Source organism: Schistocerca cancellata, chromosome 9, assembly GCF_023864275.1.
Source record: "Schistocerca cancellata isolate TAMUIC-IGC-003103 chromosome 9, iqSchCanc2.1, whole genome shotgun sequence".
NCBI classification, from domain to species: Eukaryota; Metazoa; Arthropoda; class Insecta; order Orthoptera; family Acrididae; genus Schistocerca; species Schistocerca cancellata.
Genome location: NC_064634.1, coordinates 4,831,908 through 4,851,968, shown reverse-complemented (window position 1 = coordinate 4,851,968; position 20,061 = coordinate 4,831,908). Strand labels below are relative to the sequence as shown.

Below are 20,061 nucleotides of genomic sequence, written 5' to 3'. Positions count from 1 at the left end.
AGCCATGATCTCCGAGCTGAAAGTCGTCGAACTGTTCGTGCAGATGGTTGTTGTCTTGCAAACATCCTCATCTGTTGACTTAGGGATCGAGACGTGGCTGCACGATCCGTTACAGCCATGCGGATAAGATGCCTGTCATCTCGACTGCTAGTGATACGAGGCCGTTGGGATCGAGCACGGTGTTGCGTATTACCCTCCTGAACCCACCGATTTCATATTCTGCTAACAACCATTGGATCTCGACGAACGCGAGCAGCAACGTCGCGATACGATAAACCGCACTCGCGATAGGCTACAATCAGACCTTTATCAGTCGGAAACGTGATGGTACACATTTCTCCTCCTTACACGAGGCATCACAACAACGTTTCACCAGGCAACGCCGGTCAACTGCTGTTTGTGTATGAGAAATCGGTTGGAAACTTTCCTCATGTCAGCACGTTGTACGTGTCGCCACCGTCGCCAACCTTCTGTGACTGCTCTGAAAAGCTAATCATTTGCCTATCACAGCATCTTCTTCCTGTCAGTTAAATTTCGCGTCTGTAGCACGTCATCTTCGTGGTGTAGCAATTTTAATGGCCAGTAGTGTATTAGAGGCGACATACTGAACTGACATGGTCTGAATATCGAATAATATTTTTATTGTATTGTTTCATTCTTGTCATTTGTAGCAGTTGTTATACATACATCGTCAATAAACTCTTATGTTTCCCTAAACCAGAGCTAAATTTCATTTTCAGGTTTGTTTCGCAGTGGGCCACTGACGTGACGTGTTCCCTACCTCTGCTGGTGGTGGGCGAGCCCCGAGTAACGCTGACTGTCTCTCTCTCTCTTCCCGCCCGCCTGCCTGCCCGCCTGCCTGCAGCAGTGAGTAGTTCGTGCGATGGCCGCCACCGCGGCGCTGGCGCTGGCAGCGGCGCTCCTCGCCTTCGCCGGCTTCTGCCGGGGCTCCCCCCAGGGCGGCCTCCCCAGCCGGGACTTCCCGCCGGGCTTCATGTTCGGGGCGGCCACCGCCGCCTTCCAGATAGAGGGCGCCTGGAACCTCAGCGGTAGGTCGTACTCACTCGCAGCACCCTTCATGTTCCTTCTTGTATACAGGCTCTGTCACAGCTACTCACAGAAGCGCAGCAGAGGTCAGAATTAACACATGTACAACAATAGTTATTGAGTACAGATCAAAGGACATTTTACACAGTTGGGCGATGACTATCTCGCAACAAGTATTCAAAATGTCGAAATTTTCTGACAGGTTAAAAGTGTTTGCTCGGTGGCGGCTCGAATCCAGAACCTTGCCTTTCACAGACTGTGCTCTTACCAGCTGAGCCCATCCAGGTGTGACTGACCACCCGCCCTCACAGCCTTACGTCAGCCAGTACCTCATAATCTACCTTCCAAATTACGTAGAAGCTCTCCTGCATGCCTTACAGGACTATGTAACAGAACCTATTAAAGGCTTTACTTTACAGAAGTATGCGATACCCTCCAAATTCAACCAGTTTAACGAGTATTTATGATTATAGAAAAGTTATTGTGCATGTTAACAATGATTGCATAACATGTCTCCATAAACAGTCAACCCATTGAATTATACTGAATAACTGACCCACACAAAAGTTTATAACACTTGATCACATACAGCAAATGTCATCATGTGAAAACACTAAGTTCATCTTAAATAATTAATATGAAGTACGAAAAATAGTGTCCAACTTACGTATTTTGGATCTCCTTAAATAAATATCACCCAGTGAAACCTATTTGTTCACTAGGACCTTTTTCACTCAGTATTCACGTAAACTCTCCTATTTTAGACGAAAACCAATGTAATTCTTAATAATTCATGTTATTTACTTATTTATACAAATTAGAGAAGTCAATTGACAAACTTCTAAAAAACGGCCTTTTTGTAAGAAGGAATTATTCTGCCAAGTCAACAAATCTGTCTGTCATTTTAATAACCTGTTAAATTATGTCACTCGATATAAATTAATAAGTTTTCTGCACAAATTATGATAACAGATGTACATGTGACTTATAAACTATATCTCTTTTTAGTAGTTCTTTGACAAGGTTATAAATACAAGCAGCAAGAAGGGTCGGGAGTGCAGTCGGAATGTCACTTTGGTAAAGTGTGTATGTGTGTTATTGTTCAAGGTGGAAAACAATGGAAAGAACATGTAAAAGAAGTACTACTTTGTGTTGTGTCATTGTCTTTTGTGGACAGTGGAATTAAGATGGCCACCAGAGTAATAAATATTTGAAGTTTAAATATTTGTTCGTTTCGCTCGTTATTTATCATCAAAAGCACATAAAAAACACGGGACCTCACCTTTTTACCCCTTGAAAACCAGATTTAGAGCCAGCATCAACATCGAGACACAGCAGCGATCCAGCAAGCACCAGCGATTACCACAATGCATTTTAATGGCGCAGCCTAACATCAAGTGCTAACAAGCTCCGTAAATGGGAGTGAAATAGTGCGAGTATAGCAATATCTACGACTAGGCGACCATTACAACTAGCAGACAGGATACTGCACAGGAATGGCTCAGTCTCAGCCTGGGCGATGGTTTCTAAAATGGCACATACATACAAGGGTGGTTCATTCTGGAAACGAGAGTTGTGTCAGCGGAATCCAAGCTGTGACCACAGTCGTGCGCGCATAGCTCAGCCACTAACATAACTGCCATCCAAAAACGAGATTCCAGGTCCCAGTTCTGGTCTGGAAGTTTCAGAACAGCTGCCAACTACACCCCATGTGAGTTAACGAACACTTCGCTTTCCTTTAAATATATGGCCGAAAGATTCAGCCTTCAGGAATTGCGAAACGAACCCTGTCGTCCAGGACCATGTCCCACAAAGAGTGCAGATTCGCCACGAGATGGAGAAATTCACAGACGTCTATTGTGCAGAATGAGGCCTAAGCACTGTAGAGTGCGAATGAGACAGACGAGAACCTACGTCATAGGGAAACCCAGTAGAAGCTTCCAGAATGAGATTTTCACTGTGCAGTGGAGTGTGCGCTGATATGAAACTTCCTGGCAGATTAAAACTGTGCGGCCAACCGAGACTCGAACTCGGGATCTTTGCCTTACACGGGCAAGCGCTATACCAGCTGAGCTACCCAAGCACGACTCACGCCCCGTCCTCACAGCTTTACTTCCGCCAGTTTTAATCTGCCAGGAAGTTTCATATCAGCGCACACTCCGCTGCAGAGTGAATATCTCAGTCTGGAAACATCCCCCAGCCTGTGGCTAAGCCATGTCTCTGCAATATCCTTTCTTTCAGCAGTGCTAGTCCTGCATGGTTCGCAGGAGAGCTTCTGTAAGGTTTGGAAGGTAGGAGACGAGGTACTGCGGAAGTAAAGCTGTGAGGACGGAGCGTGAGTCGTTCTTGGGTGGCTCAGTTGGTAAAACGCTTGCCCGCGAAAGGCAAAGGTCCCGAGTTCGAGTCTCGGTCCTGCACACAGTTTTAATCTGCCAGAAAGTTTCCTGTAGAACCTGTTTGTGGCCAGGGAGACGTAGCAGCGTTAAATATGGCAAACGTAAGATTGGCTGTAAAGGGAAACGTTTATGAAAACTATTTAATTCTGTGGTAATTCAGAGAATGAAGCCACAGTAATTTTCATCTACCATCCTTCATAAATCTGCATGGTGATCCCAATAAAACTTGAATACTCATCATATCTACAATAGCTTAGGATTTACTATTAATGTGGAATTAACGAGTTTTGTAACAAAGACCTGAATGCTGAAAGCTGAACGCTTAGGTCGGTCTTAATGATCGTCATTTCACATAAAAGCGCTTCATTAAAATGACAAATGTCGTAAATATCAACTCTGTAACTTTATTTGTTTGAAAGATAAAGTAAATTTAAATCATCAGTATTTACAGTTAAGCATCAGGTCATCGATTGATCCACACAAAACACATTGAACGATGGCAGCATGACACCTTATTGAATCATTAGATAATAGAATACTTGCTGTAAAGTTCAGTGCATAATAGTTACTTTTGTTCTTTATGTGTTTATCAGAAAGCACACTGGTGCAAGGCTACTGACCTGGGCATTCAAAGTTAAGAAGGAAATTGTATTGGTTTTATGTAAAAGAATTTAACGTTTATTATGTAATGGATGTTATTGTCACTTTATTTAGAACGTGAAAGTCGTCAAGCTTTCATTATTTAAACATGTTAAAATTGAAAGTCCCCTTAGAACAATTATACATGACTGTCCTTAAACTGACACACAATATTTTTAGCGCAACGCAATCTGACTTTCAAAAATCCCTACAAAAGAATGAGCCTGACTAACATTAACCTATACCCTTCACAAATCACTTACCTCACAAAAATCTTCGTTACTCGAACTACTGCAATACAGCGAGCGCCACTACTGCCAGCTAAATTAAAGATTCAAACTACGGAAGGCACTAACTACTGATAGGCATAGTTAGCAAATGAAAGATTTTGATAGAGAACAAACAATGTATTTACCTCAATAGTGTTCAAAAGTCATAATGTAAATAGCAGTTCATGACATCCATTCTGTACTCAAAAATCCGCCATCTCTCTCCCCACATCCACCACTGCTGGCGGCTCACCTCCAACTGCTCAACGCTACACGCTGTTCACGTCCAGCTGCCCAACACTACAATGGCAGACAACAATGCAAACTAGCCACTAGCCTAGCGCTACCTAAACTCCTGGTAGCACCTTGGAACATTTGAGCCACTCCTTCTGCTGATTTCATGCGATTTCTTTTGCAACGACACTCTGCAACGCTCGACTGCCCCTGTCCACGAGTACTTGAGGTCTGCCAAGTCGTGGTTTACCAGTGGTTGTTGCCTCGCGTTCCCAACTCACAGTGACGTTCCTGACAGTCGACTTGTGCAGCTTTACAAGGATTGAAATGTTGCTGATCGCCCAGTTACTCAGGTGATATCCACAGAAAAGTCACCAGCTCCCTGCCCGAACGGACCTGCTGTCTTTGCTCCCCTGATGACAGCACATTACTCCCCCACCTCCCCCTCTGCGGCTGGTCCGCCACTCGTCACCATCTAGTGGTCAGTTCCGCACTACTTACGGGTGTCCACATAGTTTTCATAACACAGTTTATCCACGCATTCCACGGGTCTCGCACCCCAGCGTACTTTCAGATTAACCCAGTTCGTCTCGCAGCCCTTGTGAGAAACTGACTCTGCAATACTAACTGTTTTAGGTGGGAGACGTGTAGGTTGCTTGGCCCTTTTCTCACACGATATCCTGCGAACTACAGATAAAGGGCAACAGATAGATTCCATATTCCTATATTTCTGTAAAGCGTTTGAGTCGGTGATCCACTGCAGACTGCCAAAGCACGTCCTAGAGTGCGGATTAGGATCCCAGATATGTGAGTCACTCGAAGACTTCTTAATAATACAACACAGTACGTTGTCCTCGACGGCGAGTGTTCACCAGAGAAAGGTCTATCGTTAGGCGTACCCCATGGAACTGTGACAGGACTGGACTAGTCCTCGACAGACAAAAATTATCTGAAGGATAGGCTAAGTAGCCATTTTCTAGTCTTCTGATTATCACATAATGCCCTGGGAAGCATCGTCGTTGAACGACTGTAGAAGGACACAGGATGATTTGGACAGACTTCCTGTATAGCGTGATGAATGTCATGTTGCAATAAATGTAGAAAATTATAAGTTTACACAGCTGAGTAGGAAAGAAATCCCGGAATTGTTCCAACAGTGTATTAGTGGTTTGCTGCTTGACACATTTGAGTTCGATTAAATAACTAGGCGTAACTTTGCAGAGCGGTATGAAATGGAACGAGCACTTAAGATCGCTAATAAGGAAGACGAATAATCGACTTCGGCTTATTGGGAGTATTATAGGAAAGTGTAGCTTATCTACAGAGCAGACCACCTTCTGGACACTGCTGCCCCCCGTTCCTCACTACTACTAGAGTGTCTGCGATACACACCGGATCAGATTAAGGAAGGCACCGATGCAGTTCAAAGACGAGCTTGATTTGTCACTGGAAGTTTCGATCTGCATGTGAGTATCTCGGAGACGCTTCGTGAACTAAAATGGGAAACCACAGAGGCAAGACGACATTCACTTCACGGAACACTACTGAGCAAATTTACAGAACCGAAATTTGCCGTCTGACTGCAGAACATTTCTATTGCCATCAATTTACATTTCGCATAAGGACCACGAAGACAAGATAACAGAAGTTAGGGCTCATATGGTGGCCATACACAGTCGTTTTCCCCTCGTTTTAACTGTGAGGTGAATGGGAAAGGAAATGACTAGTAGTTTTACAATACATTCTGCGCCATACACCAAGCTTGCTGATGTGGTCTTCCTGTATCTACCTTTCAGCTGCGGCACACATTATCCAGCGCATTTCGAACGATGAGCTGTAGCTACAACATGTACGATCAGTATGCTTCGTTTCATTTTCAGGGCAAAGGAGGAGTTTTCTTAATAAAACTGTTGCAAAAACACCACAAAGACGTGCAGGAAGGACATGTGGACCTAGTGGTCAGTCACCTGAAGTACAACCCACACATCAATCCTGATTATGTTGCTGCTGGTGTCTACAGGTGGCTTGAGGAATTTCATTTAGCTATAAATATTTTGGTAGTGCATTTGTGTATTGGATTACATGGTGAACGTTTTACAAACTTAAATCAGATGGTGACTTGAGAACTTCGCTATTATTCAAGAACTAAGGAGCTTCTGAGATCATATCCAGTTAGTTTTGATTTGGTATGAATACCTTACTCCAAAATTTGGTAAAATATCTCGCAAGCCCCTGTTTAGATAAGGACGACAAAATATACAAAAGTCATGTTCTGTTTATTATTCCCAAATACCTTTGAATGGCTTTAGCTGGAATAGTATATGAAACATTATGGAACGTTCAGATTATGCCTGGCATATGATACTAGTCGTTAAAGAATTACACTGAAGCATTACAAAAGCACAAAAAGTAAAAGAATATGTATGAGTGCATCAGCAGTTTTTTGAAGCATGTATGCGGATTGGCTATAGCTTCCATTCAATTTCATCAAGAAAGTGAAAAGTTAGGAACTGTGAAAGGAATTAGACATGTGACTCCAGTTAACCAAAACTATTTTATACATCACATCCACTACAGATGAACTTCAAATGTTCTTTAAATTGGCGGCTTATGTGGGTTTGATGTGCAACAAATTGCTTTATGAATTTAGTACGGTTTATTACTCCATCAGCTAGTTTTCGACCCACAGTAGGCTCACAATCAGATGGTGGTGTTTGTTACGGAAACACATATTGCTACACATGGTGCAGAGAATAATGTTCCCGCAATGCCATCATCTGATAACGAGCCTCCAATGTCATAAAACTACTTAATCGTAGAATGCATTGTTTTAAAACTCCTAAAAGGTAACTGGTTGCACATCATATCTTTATAAATCGCCTATTTCAAACAGCCTAGGAAGAGGCCTTCAGATCATTGAACTGGCATGAAGAAGAAATTCACATAAATGGATCATATATGATTTGCAAATAATAATGTTATGTCAAAGAACTTCAACCATAGATAGTTACTAAACTGTGTATGTGTACAGTACGCCTGAAGATTAGGTAAACTAAGATGACGGTAATACACTAAGTATGCTGATATGAAAATGATAGCATTAATGATAAAGTTATTGAAATGGTTCCCGAATATATATGTTTAGGTGGAATGAAAGCAAGATGGAGGTGCATACTTAAAGATGTAAATGGAAGGGTAAAAATGGTGTGGAGTTACTGTGTTGAATATGAATTGCCAATGCACATTAAAGGGCACGTCGGCAGCCACCACACGTTGCTAGTACTCAGTCACAAAAGTGACCCATGGGAATTGTATGAGCAAGACAGTTCAGAAACTGATTGTTGTCCAATGAGCAATGGAGAGATTTATGCTGGGCATAATGAGAAGGTGCAGAAAACACAGTGGTGACAAAACAAGACAATATTTGAGGATATGATAATGTTCAATATGAAATTCATGTGGAGAATGGCAGAGGATACAGTGAGACGAGATGAAGGAAGGTGGGTGAAGTAGATTCCTTACTGAATTCCCATAGAGGGTGATCTAATGGAAGATGCATTCACAACAAAGAAACAAGAAGCAGGACAAACGTGGATGTGGACATCTGAAGGCTGTAATGTATGGAGAAGTCTAGAACAGGCCTGTATCCAGCGGCTGGTGTTACGTACCTGTTGACAGCAGTTTGGAAATGGATGTCGTTGGGTAAGGCTAATTCCAGCAGAATATTATTACTCCCACATAAAGAGGCACATTGCCGATAAAGAGGTAATGGAAAGAAACAGAACATGAAAATATTTTATCCATAACATAAAATATCGTCAGTAGGACACAGGGAACACATCAAGTTGATGTTCAAACCTCTTTCAATGCATTATCTGCTAATGAGGTATTTTTCCACATTTGAGAGAAGGAAACACTCCATGCAGATTTGGGATTACAAAACTCTTACTCCTTAATGAAGTATGCACATGTTTCAGCACAATTCTAAATTAAAATACATCTTCATCGTTTTAAACATTGATATATATAGGGACTACTTCGAGATGTAACAAGGATTACTGTAATGTATTATTCTAAAAAGTTTTTACTATTTTTTTGGAATTGAGTACTTCAGTTAAACTCAGACTGAACATAATTTAAAAATTCCTGAAAGTGAAAGAAACATCATATCCTGTAAAGGAAAACATTCAGTACAATCCAACTTAGGAGTCTATGCTGGCTACAATAAGATTTTGATTATTGCCAATTTGACATTAGCTACAAATATAAAAATGCCATTGACTGAAAAATGCGTAAATGTCAAATGGCTTGTAATACCATATGCAGCATTTCAGTATACAATTTGTACAAAAGTTGAGTCCTCCTCAGTAATCATGACTCACAACATAAATTTAAACTGTCTGTAGTTCAGTGGGAGAATACTCATGACAGAAAAGGGAAACATCAGAATGTGCTTTAAAAAAATTTCACATTCACATACAGTAGAAAAATATACCATCCCAAATTTCTCAAAATCAACAAATTGGCCAAATTTCGCAAAACTAGCCAAAAAATCAGCAAAATGTCACCAAAAAACACATTTGTACCAAACGTTAAATTTTTATTAGCAAAAATATCAAATTGATATGAACGAATAACGATCTGTTATGTAAGCATTTTGACTGCTCTTTCGAATATTGCTGCTCTTTTTCAAACATTTTCAATATTGTCCAAGTATTTTGTACTATTTTTTGAGCATTTTCACTATCAACTTCATGCGTTTGTTTCATTTGTCCAAATGGTTTTCAAATATGTTCCAAAGATTTCAAGGAAAGATCGTAAATTTCAAACAAAAAATTAAAAAAGTATAAAGATTTCAGATTTTCCAATCATCTCCTCAAGTAGGTAAGAAAGGGGGGTTGCTATGATGTTTTTCAGTGACTTTAAAAATTATAAAATTTCAGTTAATTTTAAGAAAATTATTCAATTTTTCTAGAGGTATTATATGAAATACCAAAATATTCTTAAAACAATATCTTTTAAAAAATTGGAAAATATCAGGTACCTTATAATTACCAAAAATTTTGTTAAAATACTTGATTCCTTAAATGGAAAAAATTCTGCTTGAGTGATTCACTTACCCAACTAGACTATTGAATATTACAAACAATTAAAGTGCAATTAACTGTTACATATACATCCAAATACGAACTATATTAATGAGTGAAGTTTATATTGTAAACATTAAAAAACCAAAACTATTAAAATTAATTCCAGATGCTTAAAAATAAAATTGTAATTAAAAAATTTTCTGTGTAAGAGGAAGCTGAGAATAAAATTTGTGTCATTAATACATATTCCTTAAAAGAATTAATAGCAAATAAAATCAAACCTACAGAGGATAATTTGGATTGTGATTATTTACAGAAAATGTGTTTGACAACAATTTAATGACATATATTGGACAGATAAATTGTACAAAAGACGAATAAAGGTAAGTCAGGAATGGCGATTTCTTAAACAACTTTAATTTTTGTAAGGACCGTCGAATAGGAGGAGGTTGCAAAATTATTGTAAATAATAGTAAAACTGTTGATAAAGAATATTTAACATGGATTAATCATAATTTTAGAATAAAAAGAAGTCATAAATTATTTGTCAAAATTTTAAAGTACTTTTTATGTTTTAATAAACTTATGCAACGATCTGTACAATCAAGTTCTATACTACTTTTAAAGTCTGTATTAGTATAACTACAAAAAGTTACTTCTGGTCTTGTATTCCATTGTTTTTGACTGAATCAGAACTAAATGTTCCGTTTAATACTTTATCTAGACATTTTGTTATATTTTTATAGTGATTACCTAAATTTATATTTACTCCAGCACTTGTTATTTGACAAATTTGTTTGATTTTTTATTCCAGTATCATGATTAAACCATGCTAAACAATATTTATGAACACTTTTATCATTATCTACAATAATTATACAACCTTGTTCTATTTCATCATCTTTACAAAAATTGAAATTGTTTAAGAAACAATTAGTCATTTATGTTTCATTAAAAATTCCTGAAAAATCTTGTGTTATATCTGAAGGGAGCAAACAATAACGTTCAGTAGCTGATTAATATTTCTGGTATTGCTTCTAATAATACCAATAATTTTCATGTGCAAAATCTTTTTTTACATGGAATTAGTTTTAAATTTTTACTATGTATTATATATTATTTTGCTGCCTTTGTGTGTTATTTCTTCAACTCCACTAGTTTTTCTATTAAAAACTTGTGGTAATTAAGCTAAATACATTGTATTGCTAATGATATGTTAGAAAATTCGCTTCTTAAATAACTGTTAAGTGATCCACATACATCGTTCAATAATTGTTCTTCTAAATCTGCAGAATTTGTCATTTTAACAATCGTAATATTATCGCAAGAAGGCCCTGTTATTCACTCAAATTTGCCTAATTTTTGTTCATCTTTTGGATAATTTATCTCTCCAATACTTGTCATTAAAATGTGGTTAAATACATTTTCTGTAAGTAACTTTAATCCAAATCTCTCATTGTGGATTTAATTTTACTTCCTAATAATTCTGTTAGGGAATATGTATTAAAACCACCGTTTTTGTTTTCAACTTCCATAGAAATTTAATTACGATTTTATTCTTATATATTTTTAATAAAATGTATTATTTTTATCTATAAAATAGTTTATTAATTAAATAATGAATAAATTTTGGGATTTGTTAATAATAATAAATATGTTGACTGTATTTTAGTAGTTTCTGTTTTTGTGACAGTTTAGAATATAAACCTGGTTCATTAATATTATTTCTATCTGGCTGTAAGCGTATGAGTTAGCTACACGTTAATTCTTTATAATTTTATTTTGTTGGATGAGCAAATCGATGATTTAGAATCTTTTGCATTTAAGAAATTAAGTATTTTAACAGAATTTTTGGTAATTTTGTAAAAATTGTGAAGTAGCTGATACTTTTTGATATAAAAATATTTGTATTAAATACATTTTGATACTTTATTTAATAATTTTAGAAAATTTATTAATTTCCTTAATATTCATTAATTTTTGAAATTTAAAAGTAACTAGAAAGTAGCTAGCAGCCCTTCTTCTACATCTATTTGAAATACCATAAACATGAACCAAGTGGTTTTTTGTTATTACATTAAATATATCAATGGGCCTTAGAGAGAAAAAAGAAATACATTTCATACCACATAATTAGGTATATTACTTTTGGTAAAAAATAGAAAATCTGAAAACGAGATATACCGATATGTTTAAAATTAATCAGGTCTCAACAAACATTTATCGAATTTAAGACATGATCAAATGACAACATTAAATTTTTTTCCAGGAAAATGTAGTAAATTTTGTAGTTAAAAGTAATTTATCCTTAGGATTACACAGACAGTCGGAAAATTTTGAAGAAACAGGCCTTCTGTAAAAACATCATTTCTGTAGTAAGTTAAAAGAATGTGAAATTAGTTCGAGCAAATTTTAGTACAAAAAATCTTGGTATAATTATGATTTATATCTCAGAATTTATGTTTTGTTACTATCAAATATTTCTGAAAATTTTACAAAAGTTTGTATAAAAGCTTATGATTTACATCGATCTTGGTATTTTACAGTCCCTGATTTAGCGTTTGATTAGACATTAAATACACTCCTGGAAATGGAAAAAAGAACACATTGACACCGGTGTGTCAGACCCACCATACTTGCTCCGGACACTGCGAGAGGGCTGTACAAGCAATGATCACACGCACGGCACAGCGGACACACCAGGAACCGCGGTGTTGGCCGTCGAATGGCGCTAGCTGCGCAGCATTTGTGCACCGCCGCCGTCAGTGTCAGCCAGTTTGCCGTGGCATACGGAGCTCCATCGCAGTCTTTAACACTGGTAGCATGCCGCGACAGGGTGGACGTGAACCGTATGTGCAGTTGACGGACTTTGAGTGAGGGCGTATAGTGGGCATGCGGGAGGCCGGGTGGACGTACCGCCGAATTGCTCAACACATGGGGCGTGAGGTCTCTACAGTACATCGATGTTGTCGCCAGTGGTCGGCGGAAGGTGCACGTGCCCGTCGACCTGGGACCGGACCGCAGCGACGCACGGACGCACGCCAAGACCGTAGGATCCTACGCAGTGCTGTAGGGGACCGCACCGCCACTTCCCAGCAAATTAGGGATACTGTTGCTCCTGGGGTATCGGCGAGGACCATTCGCAACTGTGTCCATGAAGCTGGGCTACGGTCCCGCACACCGTTAGGCCGTCTTCCGCTCACGCCCCAACATCGTGCAGCCCACCTCCAGTGGTGTCGCGACAGGCGTGAATGGAGGGACGAATGGAGACGTGTCGTCTTCAGCGATGAGAGTCGCTTCTGCCTTGGTGCCAATGATGGTCGTATGCATGTTTGGCGCTGTGCAGGTGAGCGCCACAATCAGGACTGCATACGACCGAGGCACACAGGGCCAACACCCGGCATCATGGTGTGGGGGGCGATCTCCTACACTGGCCGTACACCACTGGTGATCGTCGAGGGGACACTGAATAGTGCACGGTACATCCAAACCGTCATCGAACCCATCGTTCTACCATTCCTAGACCGGCAAGGGAACTTGCTGTTCCAACAGGACAATGCACGTCTGCATGTATCCCATGCCACCCAACGTGCTCTAGAAGGTGTAAGTCAACTACCCTGGCCAGCAAGATCTCCGGATCTGTCCCCCATTGAGCATGTTTGGGACTGGATGAAGTGTCATCTCACACGGTCTGCACGTCTAGCATGAACGCTGGTCCAACTGAGGCGCCAGGTGGAAATGGCATGGCAAGCCGTTCCACAGGACTACATCCAGCATCTCTATGATCGTCTCCATGGGAGAATAGCAGCCTGCATTGCTGCGAAAGGTGGATATACACTGTACTAGTGCCGACATTGTGCATGCTCTGTTGCCTGTGTCTATGTGCCTGTGGTTCTGTCAGTGTGATCATGTGATGTATCTGACCCCAGGAATGTGTCAATAAAGTTTCCCCTTCCTGGGACAATGAATTCACGGTGTTCTTATTTCAATTTCCAGGAGTGTATAAATGGAGTTAAATTAAAGTTATTGCATAATTATCACATGATACTACTGACTAAAAAAGGAATTACAGGCTGTATATCTCAGTGTTGTTAAATATAGTCAAGGAAAATAATAAATATATGAAAAATAATGATTCAAATAAAAAATCAAATTATTTAACATACTTAGATGAAACTGATTTATATACTGGGCTATGAGTCACTACTTTTCATGTGAGGAATTTGAATGGGATAGTCGAGATTATTTTGATTCTAAAAAAATAACTGAAATATGTGATACTTCTTAGTTTCAGTAAATTTTTCAAGCAGACTTAGAGTATTCCAAAAAAATTAAATCATGAACAAAGGGTTTACCATTAGCTCCTGAAAAAAATTGTTTCTGGGACAAAAGAAAAATGTTATTAACAAGTTTGAATAACAAACATGATTATCTAATCCACTACACAAATCTCAGTATTGTCTCTTGGAACGAAGCTAACAAAAGTACATTATGTTTTAATATCATTGATTGAAAAAGTATGTAGATTTAAATACAGAAATGAAGGGTAAAGCAAAAAAAATTGGAAAAATTTTCCACTAGTTAATATAGTAGATAGAAAATATTAGAAACATAGTGGACACAAAATTAGTTTCAGATACAAGTAAGAGTGGAAATCTTGCAGTATAACCAATTTTCAAATCATGAACAATATTTAATAAAAATCTTGCTGCAGTTCACACAAATAAGACGAAAATCGAAAATTGTATTGAGTAAACTAATTTAAATTGGAATGAGCATACTTGATCTGTCAAAAGAAATAATGTATAATTTTCACTATGGAGTTATGAAACCAAAATATGGAGCAAAAATTTAGCGTTGTTACCAAGTTATTGACAGTTACATTTGTAATATAGAAACAATATTTTTTGGAAGATATGAAGAAAATTTGTGGTAAATATGATACAGGTGATTATGCAAAAGATAATGTTTACAACAACCCTCAAGAAATAATAAGTATTTGTTGAAATGAAAGATAAATGTAATGGAAAATTAATGTGGAATTTTGCAGTTTAAGATCAAAAATATACAGTTATAAAATTTGTGGTGTTGAGTAAAGCCAAAAGGAGTTCATATATATGATGAAAAATAAAATAAGCTTACAAGATTATAAATATTGTTAATAATACTGAACAATAAAGGACTATGTTTTCTATGTAATAAATATATTATTTTATCTGTTGAGATTATTAAAAAAACGTGTGGACCTCAAGATGACAAAAGATACATATTTGAAAATAAAATTCATATATGACGAAATCGAATAATCTAATTAAATAATTGATATATAGTTTTTAGATTTCGTATAGCTTTAATTATTATAAAATTCACATTTGATATATTTGTCTTCCCCCAAGAAAAAATCATTTATATGGGCTTTGATTGTTAAACAATATTCACAAATATCATAATCATGTTTTAAACTCCAAACAAAAATTTGAAAAATCTGTTGTCTTAATTTCAATATAGAATATGCAAGTGATATTTAACATTTTTATAGAACTATCAAATGACACTTTTGATATTCCCTATAAGATATAGTTATTGTTAAAGTTGTGTAACTCCTCAAAACTTTGGAAAAGACACATTGATATTTTCTTCTCAGATCAAAATTCTGTGCCAGACCGAGACTCAAACTCAGGACCTGTGCCTTTTGCAGGCAAGTGCCCTACCATCTGAGCTACCCAAGTATGACTAACAACCTGTCCTCTAAGCTTCAGGTACGGGCAGCACAGGTACTGGCAGAATTGAAGCTGTGAGGACAGGTTGTGAGATGTGCTTAGGTAGCTCAGATGGTAGAGCTCTTGCCCATGAAAGGTGAAGGTCCTGAATTCGAGTCTCCATCCGACACACAGTTTTAATATGCCAGGAAGTTTCATATCAGTGCACACTCCGCTGCAGAGTGAAAATTTTATTCTAGAGTGTAAATGTTTCATGTTTTAGTGCCTTTTTCCATTTTTTATCCATATTTCCAAGTCAAAAAAGTGATTATGAGGAGCTGATTTTAAAATTTAAAATGTTTATACATTTTTGTTTTTTCTTGAATTTTTACATTTTTTCCTTGACATCTTTGGAACAGCTTTGAAAAATGTTTAGAAAAATGAAACAAACATTCTAAGTTAATAATGAAATTGCTCAAGAAATAGTAATAATACTTGAAAAAATGATGAACTTGTTTGTAAAAACAGTGAAAAGTGTGACTATCTGTTATATGGGAATGGTCCTGTGGTGTGGATGATGATATAAAATACAGTCTCTCTCATCAGAGTTCTAAACTGTTCACAAGTTCCATATCAGTTTCAAGCCACCAAGTACTACTGCATGAAAAGATTTACCCACACATGACAAAGCCCAAACAGTTCAATGAGTCCCTGTAAATGGCATTGGACATACAAGTTTGGGTACATTTCATCAATGGGGTGCCAATTGACATTTGTTGCAATGCACCTGGTGTTCCATGAAATTATGTAATATAAATGCAGGCATGATTTTATATGGAAAAATGACATACACACACATGTATTGTTTAAAGTTTCACTAATTCGAGTTTATTTCCAATAAGAGCATAGAAAAGTCGAAAGTCACAGTTCACAATAAATTAATTTCAGAGTCTGCCCGAGTTTCTTAAGATCTTGGAGTTGGTTGAATAAACCACAGTTAATTATGTGATCTATATTTACAAAACTGTTCGAGCTCCACATTATCTCAAACTATAAATTCCACAATGGCTGCACACTGAAACCATCTAAGTGTGGATTGTATGACATACAACCGCCCCCACCTCTGCAAAAGAAAACACACATCTCCCAGGTGCCAAAGAACTTCTATAGCCAAAAGTAGGAACTCCAAATAGTTCACACATGTGAACTAGGGGCTATTTTCCATTCATCAGATAAAACTTTCTCGAAACACAGACTAAAACAGCCTGACCTCCTCCAACAGCATCCAAACATAGAATACCTGCTGTTCACCCTGAAAGCCTCAGTCGCCCACCACTGAAATCATTTTAAACTACTGAACATGAAAATTGTTAATATTCTTAATTTTAACCTTACATCAATTGACATGAAAATGTTCCAAGAAATATTAACCTGTTATCAGTTTCTTTCACCTGTCATTGGTTATTTATAAACAATAATTTCTATGATTTCCTCCATTTCTGAGTTTGTAAGTGTAAATATCAACAAACAGTTTCAATTATACATTACACAACTTCACATCTATCTAAAGTTTATGGTACTGCCGATACTTTTAATGGTTTTCTATGTATTCGGTAAGAAAAGCTATTTTTCATTGACCGAAGTACACTTTTCAGCCTCTCATTTAAATACGTGAATAATTTCAGTAAATATGCTGTCACAATCCGACACAGTTTTATGAGGTGTATCCATAGACATCTCGTTTGTTGCAATCGCCTAATGCGTTACCGACATATTCACTTTTACAGTTCAGGAATTACTTATTACTTGTAACTTACAATAGCTTAGAAACTAATGCAAATATCGAAGGTACGTCTTCACAAGCGTAACTGTCCATCTGTTCCGCTTCAAATGAGGCTGCTGGCCCTTCAGTAACACATATGATTCATTATTTATTAATATTATGATAAGCTTTGTGAGCTAACATCCCATAGATGTTCCGGCTCACATGTGGTTTCTCTTCGTCTAAATGTCCTGGCTCAAACTCTTCTAGAGGTTGAAATGCACATGTCGCATTACACGCCCTAAATTAGACATTTGCGACCCTTTGGTTAAATTGTCTGGCTGATGGCAAGTTTGCGAAATACACAGTTAATATCATATATAATAACAGTAATAATAATTCTGGGAACTAAATTAACGACCCATAAATGATGTAGGTCACACCGTTGCGATTTGGTTAGAGTAATTTTTATTCAGAAAGAAAACTAAGAGCGAAAGTGATCGTATTTAGAGTTACTGTTACACTCGAGCGTATATCCAAGTTCACTCCAGGCGCGCGACTGCTCACCGCTCAGAGACAAAGTCCCGCAATATCACACTACGCGAAATTTTCTGTCTTTTCACTTCCTAGCTGCCTAAAGACCCACTGTCCGCTTTTGCGTCTCAATCTGCCCTGTACTCTTTGGTGTCTCCAGCCGAACTGTCCTCTTTGCTGTCTCGACCAGAACTGCTCTGTGCCTGTCTTTGACCGCGTTTCGTGCAGTTTCCTTTCCTGAAGCCGTCCATCTGATTGGCTACAGATTATTCTACATTATTTTACATTTTAACGTATTTAAATAATCAAAGCTTGACCACTTTCTCGTTCTAAATAAAATAACAATAATATCCAGTACGTTAAATTCTTTATCGGCCGGAGTGGCCGGGCGGTTCTAGGCGCTACAGTCTGGAACCGCGCGACCGCTACGGTCGCAGGTTCGAATCCTGCTTCGGGCATGAATGTGTGTGATGTCCTGAGGTTAGTTAGGCTTAAGTTATTCTAAGTTCTACGGGACTGATGACCTCAGCAGTCAAGTCCCATTGTGCTCAGAGCCATTTTTGTTAAATTCTTTTACATAAAACCAATACAATTTCCTTCTAAACTTTGAAGGCCAATAGCCTTACACCAATGTGCTTTCTGATAAATAAATAAAGAACAAAAGTTGCTATTATGCACTTAACTTTACAGCAAATATTCTATTACCTAATTATTCAATAAGGCGCTGTCATCGTTCAATGTGATTTGTGTGGAGGAAATGATGATCTGATGGTTAACTGTAAATACTGATAATTTAAATTTACTTTATTTTTTAAACAAATAAAGTTACAGAGTTGATATTTACGACATTTGTCATTGTAATGACGCGCTTTTATATGGAATTTCGATCGTTAGGATCGACCTAAGGGTTCAGATTTTAGCATTCAGGTCTGTTAGAAAACTTATTAGTTCCACTTCAATGGTAAATCCTAAGCTATTATAGATATGATCAATATTCAAGTTTTACTGGGAGCACCATGAATATTTATGGAGGATGGCAGATTAAAATTACTGTGGTTTGATTCCCTGCACTACTACAGAATTAAATAGTGTTCATAACTGTTTCCCTTTATGGTGGATCTTAGGTCCGCCATATTTAACAGTGCTACGTCTCCATAGCCACAAAGGCCTTTTACTGGGTTTCCCTATGACATAGGTTCTCGTCTGTTTCACTCGCACACTACAACGCTTAGGCCTCAATAGACTATAGCCGCATGTGAGTTCCCCATCTCGGGGTGAATCTGCGCCCTTTGTATCACCCGGTTCTGGACGACAGGGTTCATTTCACAATTCCTAAAGGCTGACTCTTTCGGCCATATATTTAAGTGAGAGCGCAATGCTCGTTAACTCACAGCTTTAATTTTGCACTGGACTTGAAAAGCAGCCGTGAGAAACGAGCATCCATTAGCCTGCCCACCTCACAGGTTTCTCCCACTCACCTTAGCGGCTGTGGAATTCCGAAGACAACCCCATCTGTGGAGCACAGTGTGAAACTGGCCATCCACGTGCTCCTGTCGAGGTGGTTTCAGCTGTTCAAACAGATTTCGGGGTTGCAGCCGGTCTTCGTTCAATACTTCGCACGATATTTCAGCTGTCAACGCGAATCTGACTCGGTCTTAGCCACCCCCTGTGCGTCCGCGGTCGCAAGTTTGTGACTGAATAAAGTGTCTCTCCTCGTTATAGTAGGCTGTCGTGTCACAAAATGTTCCAAAAAACGGTTCAAATGCCAAAAAAGACGACTCTTGTTGTTTGTAATGTAGATATTTGACATTTTTTAATTACAATCTGACTTTTTGGTAAAAACGTGTTTTTTGGTGATATTTTAATGATTTGTTACTACTTTTTGTGAAATTTAGTGAAACTTGACAGATTTGATGATTTTGTGAAAATTGTGGAAGGAACCCCAATATATACCCCTGTATAACTTGTAGACTAATCTGCAAGGAAAGCGAAGTGATAATGAAGACATTCAATAAGAAACATAGTTCATGCTTTGGATATCAAATCAGAACGCCAAAAACACAGTCACCAATAGAACAGTAGCGAAGTAACGAGAGGGTAAGAGCAACAGTAGATGAATTCGAGAAGTCAAGCAAGGTATTAGGAAACTACAATTCACACTAAAAGATTTGAATTGTAAAACAGAGAAAATGATGAAAATCAGAGATAAAGACTGCAGAGTAGAAGCATGCTAAACAAACATACAATGTGAAGGGTGGTTTATGATGGAGAAAGAAACTTACGATCTGGGGGAAGGACTACTGGTCCAACACGAAATTGGAAATCCCCTTTTAAAAATTGAAACGTCCCCTTAGAAAAATTGTACATGACTGTGCTTAAACTGACACACAA

At 38.0% G+C, this 20,061-nt stretch overlaps 1 protein-coding gene across 4 annotated transcripts in view; it reads left to right on the top strand.

Moving 5' to 3' along the window:
- The window catches only part of LOC126101629 (myrosinase 1-like), a 521,409-nt gene that overhangs the window by 273,496 nt on the left and 227,852 nt on the right, over window positions 1–20,061 (top strand). For 2 of the 4 annotated variants that reach the window (XM_049912312.1, XM_049912314.1), the window contains exon 2: window positions 741–1,049. In XM_049912312.1, the coding sequence (XP_049768269.1) occupies window positions 884–1,049 (166 nt within the window). In that variant the 5' untranslated portion in view covers window positions 741–883. The remainder of the gene's footprint in view (window positions 1–740; window positions 1,050–20,061) is intronic. The other 2 variants (XM_049912315.1, XM_049912313.1) reach the window with 2 other exon arrangements.